This window comes from Amblyomma mixtum, chromosome 7 (genome assembly GCF_055824585.1).
Source record: "Amblyomma mixtum isolate Tamu chromosome 7, ASM5582458v1, whole genome shotgun sequence".
Classification (NCBI taxonomy): domain Eukaryota; kingdom Metazoa; phylum Arthropoda; class Arachnida; order Ixodida; family Ixodidae; genus Amblyomma; species Amblyomma mixtum.
Genome location: NC_143018.1, coordinates 16,874,211 through 16,885,564, shown reverse-complemented (window position 1 = coordinate 16,885,564; position 11,354 = coordinate 16,874,211). Strand labels below are relative to the sequence as shown.

The 11,354-nt window shown below is 48.7% G+C and overlaps 1 protein-coding gene across 1 annotated transcript; it reads left to right on the top strand.

The window, feature by feature from the left end:
• Positions 1-1,520: 1,520 nt before the first annotated feature.
• On the top strand, positions 1,521-4,049 carry LOC149335112 (uncharacterized). The gene is made up of 2 exons (XM_089553879.1): positions 1,521-1,881; positions 3,648-4,049. The coding sequence occupies exons 1-2, from the start codon at positions 1,573-1,575 to the stop codon at positions 4,047-4,049; spliced, it is 711 nt and encodes a 236-aa protein (XP_089410005.1). The 5' UTR covers positions 1,521-1,572.
• Positions 4,050-11,354: the final 7,305 nt, after the last annotated feature.

Sequence of the window (11,354 nt, the reverse complement as noted above, 5' to 3'; positions counted from 1 at the left end):
GCTCCTGTCCCAGAATGGGAAAAGCCAGACACACCATGGCACACACTGCACATTGATTTTGCAGGACCAATTAAGGGCTGCACTTTCCTTGTGGTCGTAGATGCCTACACAAAGTGGCTTGAGATAAGGCAAATGGGACAGACGACATCGGCAGCAGTCATTGACAACCTCCGATCACTATTTGCAACGTTCGGCCTGCCGCGCAAGGTAGTGTCGGACAACGGAACACCGTTTGTGTCTGCGGAGATCCTCAAGTTTTATCGCGACAACGGGATCTCATCAGTTACATCGGCCCCCTACCACCCAGCGACAAACGGACAAGCCGAGCGCTACGTAGCCGAGCTAAAACGCGCCCTTGAAAGAGATCAGACAGGCTCGCTGCAGCGCCGCCTTGCGCGCTTTCTCTTCAAGCAGCACACGACGGTTCAGAGCACAACAGGCGAGACCCCCTCGAAAATGATGTTCGAGCGTGAAATGCGAACCCAGCTCACAGCCATCCTCCCCGAGCCAAAGGCAGAGACGTTCCGGGAAGAAAAAGCAATTCCGCGCTGCGGCACGCTTAATGAGGGGCAGCGCGTCCTCGCCCGACAGTTTCTGAAAAAGCCACGCTGGGAGGAAGCTACAATTGTCAGACGCATAGGCCTGCGCTCTTGGCTCGTCAACATACATGGCACAGTAGCACGCCGACATCTCAACCAGCTGCGTAGATTTACGACGCCGTCTGAGAGCTGTCCGCCAGCGGAGAGAACACGTGCTCCATCTTCCCACATAGCCTGGCACCTCTTCCCGGAAGAAGAGACTTCGCCCAGGACAGACCTAGGAGACACAGCGAACAACAGCCAGCCTACAAGTGTTTCTCCCCCGAGCGCACAAAGCCAGCGCGCCTCCACGCGTGAGCGCCGACCCCCTGCACGATACCAGGCAACTTTCTAAGGGGGAAGGAAGTGTTGTGTCCCCTTATTGCTTTTGTGTGTGTGCGTCCCCGCGTCCTCCTCCTAACGACCACTCGCATCCCCTCCTAACGACCGCTTGCCCCTCGTCGCACGCTGTCACCAGATGCCCCCCCACGGTGCGCCCCCGCACCCTCCTCCTGTTCTGGGAAGCCACTCCCTCCCGTGGACGCTTCTCAGCTCCCTCCTTTCTTCGGGCGGCCAGTTCGGCTCCTGCCTCGGTCGACGCTGGTCGCACCCTCTTCAGCTTTAAATAAACGAAGTCTAAAAGTACCGTGTGCGTCTTTCGCTGCATTCAACACAGCGACCGGACACGACATTTATGGATTAGATATTGCAATGAAAACGGAAGGGTTATCGCTTTCCTGCCACTGGGCGTTGACTCCTTCTACTGAAGAAAGCCGTGATTCTGGATTATCTGAGCGAAATCAATGTCACTGATAACACGCAGCACACGCGAGTGTTCCGTCTTTCGCATCAAGATTTCGCTGTCTGACTGCTTCGTGAAATTCTGGTGTGCTTTTTTTTCCTTTTTTGGCTGTCAACGCTTTACACTGTCAGACCTTGCAACAGTGACAGCGACCACGCGGGCAGTTACCGATACCCAACCCTTCACTCTGCCATGCACTGCACCATGTCGGACCCCAAAACAGGAACGCTGCTGCGGGTGAGTGCCGGAGATTTCATCGGCGTCAAATGGAGGCTAACCCGATCAACCAAGCAAACATTGCATCCTTACGCGTGCTCCTTGTGCGGTCTGATTCCCGAAAGCACCGTGCTACTACCTTGCTGCCACTCCCTTTGCGAAACCTGCAAGAAGGGCAGTGTCCAAGATGGCGTCGGCGGTGTCTGTCCTCTGGACCAGGAACGCTTCGACGAAAACGTGTGCCCGAACATTCCTCTGCCGCCGAATGAAGTCCAGAACCTGAAGGTGAGTCTGCTGCGCCTAATAATTTCTTTCCTTATGATTAAACGTTTCATTTACGTAGCATGTATTCATACGAGCATGAGTCTGAAGGTGTGTTTGTGCGCGGCGTAAATTCTTTTTCCCTAATGTGTACGATGCCTGCAGCCGTAGCGTAGAGTACCTCCGAAGCCTTTTCTTAATTTTTCGCCTGTCACGTCGGATAATTAGGCACTGCTCGAGGTTCGAGCTTCGTTAAACAGCGCTTTTGCGACATACTGGTGGCTTGAACCCACGTTATAGCGGCCGCAATGTTGGCGAACAGGTCCACTGTGAAAGTCTGCGCGCAAGTTTTATTCGCTTAACAACTGCTACTCCTATGCACTTTGTGGCAATTGCGCTTGGTTCAGCATAGTGGTGCGCGTAATGTCCTGTGGGATTCATCTATTGATCGATTCATTCACCTATTTTGTTTCTTGTGCAAATTCCGGGTATCTAATGTGTGCGCGACAGTGAGCCATAGAAAGACAATGAAAGGTACTTGGGCAGGACTTTTCTGTTTCTACAGTTTTAAAACATCGTCAGGTCATTTTCGGTGCTTAATTTTGAGCCCGATTTTGGTTCTTTTTTTTGGTTCATATTATTCTTGGCGGATGAATTACTGCTATCCTTCAGCGCATAGGTTTTATCCCTGTGCGGTCAACACTAATGAGGGTTTGTTTTTTCTTTGTGTTGGCGGTTGCTTTCCCAGTAATTAACTCAGAAATAGTGATACTTATTGAAGTGCAGCGAAAGGCCGCATTACCGCTCCCACAAAATCAGAGGTTGAACCTCAGAAATATGCCTGCGAATCGGCAACGTCGCCAGATTTGGTGGTACCTGCGTGTATGCCGAGGAAGTTGACAAATCCAGAATTACGATGATTAAAAACATGAACTGCAGTCACAGCAGCGTAACCCTGCAAGGGGTAATTCGTACGTTGGCTCCTAAGCCCGGAGTTATGGAGGTGTACTTGAAGCAAATCAATTCAGAATATCGCATTCCCTGACCTACATAAAGCTGCGCTGTTCTGACTGTTTCCCTAGAACAGTGCAAGATTGGAATTCGTTACCGGAATCTGTTTTTTCCTCGCAAAATTTTTCTGATGCGTTAAATCGTCTACTTACCTGCTAATATTGCTTATATGTATGTTTTGTACCCTTGTGCTGCTAATATTGTATAACTTTATTCTTTTAGTTTTTTTCTTTCAGTATCCGTGCGCTCCCAACATTCTATAAGTTTATTCTTTTGGTTTTATTCTTTTGGTATCCTTGTGCAGCTAATATTGAATAATTTTATTCTTTTCGTTACGTAACAATCTAAGTTCACCCCTGCTTGGGCCAAGCACTGGCCTTCAGTATTATGAAATAAATAAATAAATAAACTTGCGTATGTCATTCGTTTATGTCACAACGCTGTCTCAGCACAGCCAGTAACAAGTAATCTGCAAGTGACAAGGCTAAATAAAAATCGCACAACTCTTCTTCCCTCCACTTAAAGCACTAGCTTATAACAAGCGTTACGAAATAATAAAGAAGATAAGAAATAAATAAATTTATTTTTGTAAAGGCTCAGTAGTTGTGACGTCCAATTCAAGATTGAACATGCGTTTTCGCATGCCAACTCGGTTTGACTACGTCAAACCACTACCCAATTTTTTCTTACGTTTTTGGTGGTCTCGTCTAGCAACCGCATTTTTGTATAGTAGTTTTGAGGCGTGCTTTTGTTTCTCACTGCCTTTGTTTCACCTCCAGGTTTATTGCTGGAACGACGTCCATGGCTGCCAGTACGTGGGTTCCCTGCCAAGTGTGCTCCGACACTACGAGGACGAATGCGCCTTCCATGCAGTCGAGTGCCCGCGCTGTGGAAACAGTGTAGTGCATGTGGCCTTAGCGACGCACTACGTGAACGGATGCAGTGACGCCGCCCGCGCTATTTCCACAACCGACAATCCGCACTCAAGAGGCGACCGCGTCTTGAGAACAAATGACGTCATCGCCTCCTTGGAGGAATTCAAGGCGTTCCTTATGGAACCGTTCCAGAACCAGCTGCCCGCAATGGAGAGCCAGGTTAACCGACTCTCAGAGGACATGGCAAACCACGCTGTCCTCATGCGGGAAATCGATCGTGGAAACACTCAGAAGTATGAATGGTAGTTTTAACTACGGGCGCACACAACCTTCTGAAGGACCTTCAGTGGCAGTACGGGAACAGGTACAGTCGCAGCCCGAAGACCTCACCCCTCAACTGAGTGTCGGATCTAACGAAGAAGAGCGCGCAGAGGGCGAAGCACCTTTGGAGTGGAGCTTGGAGAAGAGGCACATCCTGCGAAGACTGGAAGTGTTGGCCAGCCAATCACTCGCTTACCTCGAAGACGGGTACCAGACAGCTGTGCAGCATGCGAAGCGGCCTGTTGCTTGGTGGGAAGACGTTCCTGATTCTTGCAGTAGCGATATCGACGAAGTCTTACATGTCTACTCTTTTGAGAGAACTCGTGAAGAGAAAAGGCGCGTCCTTTACTCATTGAAAGTTAAAAATGCTCGCGGCCTTTACACCCAGACACCTGAGTTTAAAACGGTCCTGACAGTGAACAAGTGGCACTGGAAAGACGTTTACCTCAGAGTCGCTGTGGGGGCGTATGATGAATTGTTAGTCCTCCGTTTTAGCTTTGAAGGTACCCTCGATATGTCTCGTTTGGCGTCACATGTGGAGGGCGTGAAAATCTGGAATAAAGACCGAAATAAGAGTGTTTGTTTCTTGGAAGAGGTAGACGTTCGAGAGCTGCTTGCTGAGGGATGGCAGCAAGAATTCTTCCACAGTTGGTCACACCTCGAATCGAATGGCTTTACCAGTGAGAGAGAGATCAGCTTCGATGTCTTCGTGGTGGACACTTAACACCTATGACCTCTTTAGCATTGTATCCGCAATCGATGTCTTGAACAACTTGGATCCGTGTATGTTTACAAATATTTGTGTTACGTCGGGATTATAGAGTTATTTACGCGTGCTTGTGCGTGTTTCCGTAACTTACGAATTTGTCACGTGCGAGGGTCAGCTGGTGACTCAAGGGTTCTGCCCCTAAATCTCTTTAGCCATCGCTACATGCTGGACTAAAAGTAAATAAAGGCAAATTATTCAGCAAGAAGTACTACAGACAGAGAGCGTGCGAGTCGTTTCGCCTGCTAGCGTTAGAAAATTTAAGGGTGAATTCATGAGTTGGTAACCGAGACATATATAGTGCGTCGAAGTGTTATCTTTTTATTCTGTTTTATGTACAAATAAATGCTAATTATTGTCTATCATTACGGCTTGAGGACTTCTTCACAAGTTTTTATTTGACTGTAATATATCGCTTCTTTTCTGTCTCTTCATCAGAGTGTTGGTGTGCCCAGTGGCTTTCTAGAGTTGTTCTCTCCGCCTTTATGATATTTCTCTTTTGTATTCGGAGTATTTCGAGGCTTTGAAGGCGTTCTCGCTTCCAAGGCCGGTTACCAGTGCATCAGCTCGCCTTCAATTACGCTATCATAGAAGGAAATAGCCTTTTGTGTATGCTTTTATAAATTGTGCCCGTTTATTTTATCATTCTAACCAGTGTGACTGCATCTTTTTTCCTCTTGATGATGGTTTTGCTCTTGTGTTTTAGTGTGTTTTTAAGGTTACGTTTTAGTCCTGACACAGCTTTTGCTACGAGCGTTTGACTCTGCTTTTGATATCTTTCTTGAGCAAATATATCCCGACTGCGGCGGTTCGGCCTCGGCTTCCTGTGTGTCTGATATTCTGGCGAAGTGCGCGTGCGTATCACGTGGTTTCCTTTGACCACGTCATTTTTCATACTGTTGGTGGATGCGCGGTCGGATTTTGCGTTCCCGCGTTTTGTCAAGTGATGTTCTTACCTTGTACAGATTCCGGTCAGTTTGCTGCAATAAACCAGACATCATTGTCAGCACTGCTCCTATCTTCTATTTCTTCGTCGCTCTTTTTTAGGGCTGCTTACTGTTTCTCGATGAATTACCAACTATTCCACAAGAAGATATTAATACATCTTGAGACAATACAATCGTTTTTTCACGCTAATGGTGGCTGCGGTGAGGAGCCTTATTGGAGAAGACCAGGTAAAGAAACTCGAGGAACGCCTGAGAAGTGGCACTCCGTTGTGGCCGAGTGGGTTTGGCGTTCTGCTGCTGACTGGTCACGGGTTCCATCGAGGACGCATTGACCGTACATCGATGTAGGTGAAGTAAAAAATCGCCTGTTTTCTGAGCGATGTCCGCGCCCGTAATTAATCCCAGGGTGTCTAAATGCATCCGTAGCCACTGCTACGGCGTCTCTCAGAGCCAATGAGTCTCTCCGGGACGATAAACGCCACAATTTACAGTCATACAAAAAAAACTCTTTAAATAAACGTATATGAACGCAAATAATGTCATGCCAAATTGGCTCCTGTGCTGCCCTCGTTTTGAACTTACTTTACTGTTTTTTATTCGCCTACTATATAGTGGTGCATGACCATGAAAACTGCCATGAAATCAGGTTTCAACTGCAAGGCTTTGATCGAGGCTGTAAGGTTAGATCACTTCATCTACTATAATAGCTTTCAAAGCTCAAGCAGACGACAAACAGATTTACCCGCGCTGCTTTCGCCTTTGCCGGAGCCGCGCCTGCAGACGGCAAAAAGAAACCGTGACTCAAGTTCACGTGGTACCAGAGCGATTGGCTACGCTGGTTCAACGGCTGCACGGGCAGGCGGTGAATAAATGACACGCTGATTGTTGTGCCATGAATACCCTAGCTTTCACCTCCTAATTACTTGCGTAATAGTGCGGACGAAACTGAAAATTCTGCATCAACGACGTCATCATACAATCTTGCACAGTCCATATTTTCAAGTAAATATCCAGCATTTGCTTAGTATGACCGATATGTAATACTGGAAAAGTTGTGAGAATCTACCCATCTACTTATGAGCCCTCTTGTTTGTAGTAAGAACAGAAAAGGTCAACAATAGTCAGTAGTGTTCATCTTACCAGCATGGGCGCAGGCGTTCATATCAAGGCTAGACAAAACGTCATTGTTACTGACTGATAAGCTAATCCACCAGGTGCATTGATAATGACGTTTTTGATAAGGAAGGATTCGAACAAAATTATATAACCGTGACCGTCTTGCCTTTCAGATCATTAATGAAGTGACCGCCTATTACTAGTAGGTCCTTCAGGACATAACAGGCACCAAAATAATTTTGATATGGGACATGAAATGGCTCGTACCCGAGTTTGGCAGGCGATTACTACGCCTACTATGAGCTCTGTCTTTAGCTGAATAAAAACGGCTTCTGTGCTTTCAGAACTTTGGTGCGGAATCACTGAGCTCTTTACGAATTTAAATAAGAGTGGCGCGGCAACCTGGAGGGGCGCTGTCTTTCGGTAATGGCATGGTTGTGTAGGCAGGAATGCAGGGGAACTCACCTTACTTTATCCAGGTTTTTGTTGCCAGTGGTATGCGGGCAGTGTTGGTTGTATTGTAAGCCGATCGAGCAGCATCGTCAGCTAAGGCGTTACCAACAATGCCGCTATGGCCTGGTACCCATTGACAAGAGCTGACGCAGCAAGGCACCTTCAACTGCTCGTCCGAAACCTGACTGTAACGTCGTGGTCTGCCACTGGAGGTTGGACACCCCGCTCGCACCACTTCAACCTCTTGCTTCAACATCATATACCATTCGGCCTCCCCCGCGGTGATACTACGGTTGGTTTGGTTGGTTTATGGGGTTTAACGTCCCAAAGCGACTAAGGCTATGAGAGACGCCGTAGTGGAGGGCTCCGGAAACTTCGACCACCTGGGGTTCTTTAACGTGTACTGACATCGCACAGTACACGGGCCTCTAGAATTTCTCCTCCAAAGAAATTCAACCGCCGCGGCTGAGAACTACGCTGTTGTGCCGCCTGTGGCTGGGAGTGGCGTTCACAAACGCCTATTCCCATCTCATCGCAATGGCAGACTCTCCAGCGTGTGACCAGTGCGGTTGTGATGAAACGATCGGACACCTCCTCTGTGACTGCCCTCGTTTTGAGCGAGAGCGCGGTTTCCTAATTGCTACTCTGTACCGCTTGGACTCGTGTCCTTTAACAGAGTCCAAGGTTCTGGAGCCTTGGACACAACCTTCCTCACAAAGGAAAGCGGTGAAAGCACTCCTGAGATTTTTAAGGGACTCGGGGTTTTATTCCCGTCTATAATCTTTAAGTTTTCAGTGCGCGCCTTCTGTCCCCCTGACATAGTGGTCACTGGACACTTAGAAAACTCATTGCATTGCTGCTCTTTTTCCTTTTTTTCTCTTTGTTCCCCTCCCCAAGTGTAGGGTAGCCAACTAGGCATCGCCTGGTTAACCTCCCTGCCTTTCCGTCCTTTTGTTTCTTTCTTATTTTTTTGTTGCTGCAGTGAGATCATGTTGTAGAGAGGAAGGCTAGGAACTGCTCAAAAGGAAGAGGACAGGAGGTTGCGAAAAGAATGCGACAGCAAGGACGCAGCATTCTCTCTATTTATCTCCAAAATGAATCTAATAGCCCGCAAGAATGTTCTGCCAAGTCAAAAGACTGTTGCCATAAATGTACTCGTGCACTTGGCTGGACTAGCTGAACGAAATAAATGTCACAGATAACACGCAGCACACGCGAGTCTCTGTCTTTCGCATCAAGATTTCGCTGTCTGATCGAAAGAGCGGGTATCGACGCCTAACGACACATATCTCTATCCACCATCTGCTTTGAAAAGGATGACCAGCAGTGGCTACGCGGCTAACTAGAATTTAACACGGGCTTCATACCGAAGTGGTGTTAATGCGACTTGCTTGAAGAAACCACCAGGCTGGAGGTGAATCGATTTCAGTGAATAACTCTTCGTTCAGAAAATTTGTTCCGTTTATTATTACGAAAACGTGGCGGGCCCGAGCGACATGAATATAAACAAAACACTAGCGACTTTCTTGCTTGCGCGAAAAGCGAGCACAGAAGGAAGGCATCCTGTGCGTATATAAGAAGAGTTTATTACTGCGTCAAGTAGCACTGAAGGAAGCCGTTCTTTGCGTATAAAAGAAGTGCTTATTTCTGTGTCAAGCAGCTGCGCCGAAGTTGCATCACCACCGTACCACCAAGCTGGCTTCGCCGAATGCACTCAATTTGCTTGAGATGAGGCATCTGCCATCGACTACGATGGGTGAGAAGTGATAGCGTGGACCATTTCTCTAATGAAAGGTGGTAAGGGGTGTATATCCAGCCGTGCATCAATCACTGCAAGTAAGCACAGGTTTTGCAGTGTCGGTGCCAAGTGCAACACGTGGAGATCCGTCAGCGCCCTTCGCTCCTCAGGAACCTGCCTCTCATCCTGGTTGGGTGCCGGCCCAAAACCACCGAAGATAAACACTCTTTCACCCATCACTGAGCAGCCATGCCAGGACCTGGCAGACGGTGGTTAGCCACATGGCTTCACTTCGTTCCAACGCGACGTCACGGGGGCGTACTTGTGCATATCTGCTAAGAAGGTCTTCAGCACATCGCTGTACCCTCCGAAAATGTACAGCTCTTCGTTGAACGCGAAGGCTGACTGTCCTCGCCGATACACAGGGGGAAGGCCTTGAACCTCTGGGCGCAACCAAGAAGAGGTGCTCGTTTCAAAATAGTATAGCATGAGGGAACGGTCTGTTGGGCTGCCGCTAAACACATACATGTGGGTTCCGATGGCAGACGCAGAGTGGCAGGGACGTAGAACCGGAGCATCTCCGCTGGTGGGGATACGATGCCACACTAGGGTATCCAAGTCAAGGACCCGCATATATGGCGAAGGATCCCAGTCACTGAAGATATATTTGCGGTGACCCACAACACAAGCTGTGCTGCCGTACATCGATGAGGGTACCTCACCGGACACCGCCAGACGGTTGCATGTCATCGTGTTTGGGTCGAAGCGATAAAGAACACTTGGAAATGGCCAGCACGGCGGGCCGCCCCACAGATACGCGCAGTGGCCGTACGCTACAACTGTGGGGAAAGAAATGGTAATCGGCCCGGCGTCAGGAAGTAGCGTCAGCACCACATCCCACCGCTGCGATGCGGCGTCGAAGATGAACACGTGGACCAAGTTCCATGCCGTGTGGCAACTGTCGAACGAGTAAACCTTGCCGTTGATGCGTACAGCCGTGCGGGTGACATGCTCTGGAACGCCGCTTAGCCGCATCGTCCACGTCCTGCAGAGGCACCTGCTACAATAAGAATCAAGGGCCGGTCATTCCAGCGTTGGTGGCGGCATCATGCGGCTTTTTTCTGAAGCAGCGATAGTGTGATCGGTATTTCGGCGTGAGCGGACGTAGTGCGTCGAAGGGTGACTATTTCCTTTAGATTTTTCAATATGTTTGTCATTTTATGAGACTCACACGAATGAATGCTCGAAAAAGGACATGTACTCTTGCAGCTACCAAGATTAAAATCGCTAAAAGCCGTTATAAAGTGCGCATAAGTGGTCAGGAGGGCCCTTGATAGGAATTGAATATCTGGCGGCCTTAAAAAAAAACGTGAAATATATATTGCTTAAATCCCGCGGTACTTTTTTCTTTCGTTTCGTGCACGTCTTGTTGCCGCTATATCGTCTAGCAGGTGCTTGATATAGATGTCATGCAGCTCTTGTCTATTCACATCGCGAGCAACAACCACTTTGTTCAACCTTGCCGCGATGGTGAAAATGTGGTGTGAATCGTTGGTATTTCACATTTGGATTTCCTGCTCTGGAGAGAAGTGCCTAAGGGGGCTGACTACCTGCAGCTGTTTCTGGTGAAAGAAAATTGTGATTTGGTCACTGTGCCTTCTATATATACCTCTAAATACGTGGTTTTGAGTAAAGGAAGTGGTGCCGTATCTGACTCACATATCTCGGTGGAAGCCCCAACCGCACCGTGAGCGAAGGGAGGAAGGCGGGAGTGAAAGAAGAAACAGAGAACGAGGAGCCGTAGTGGGGGGCTCCGGACTAATTTCGACCACCCGAGGGCCTTTAACGTGCATTTACATCGCACAGCACACGAGCTCCTTTTGTGTTTTCTCTTCATCGAAGTGCAGGCCGCAGCGGCTCGGTTCGAACCCGGTTACTCCTGCTGAGTAGCCGAGCACGCTGACCTCTGAGCCACCGCGGCGGGTATCTACCGGTTGTGGGAAACGTGTTACTAGCGGAGCGCCGCGGGTGGCAGTTGTTGAAGAGGCGATTTGCAACGCACAGCGCGAAACTTTGTCACAGTTCAACATGAGACGTGATTGGTTGAGGCGATAGCATCGCGCCTTCGTGCAGTGGCCAGCGGAGCAGACCTGTTTGCTCCGGCGCGGGTTTAAAACGTCGTCGTGGCAATAATAATCTTTTGAACTCATGCGCAGTAACGGAGCCTGATAAATTACGTTGGTTTCACCCTTCCGGTACTGTGTGTATTG

What these genes read in the sequence shown, in the direction of transcription:
- LOC149335112 (XM_089553879.1), top strand. Translation starts at nt 1,573, where the DNA reads ATGCACTGCACCATGTCGGACCCCAAAACAGGAACGCTGCTGCGGGTG. An exon ending in ATGAAGTCCAGAACCTGAAG is followed by an intron (nt 1,882 to 3,647) that starts GTGAGTCTGCTG and finishes TTTCACCTCCAG; the next exon opens with GTTTATTGCTGGAACGACGT.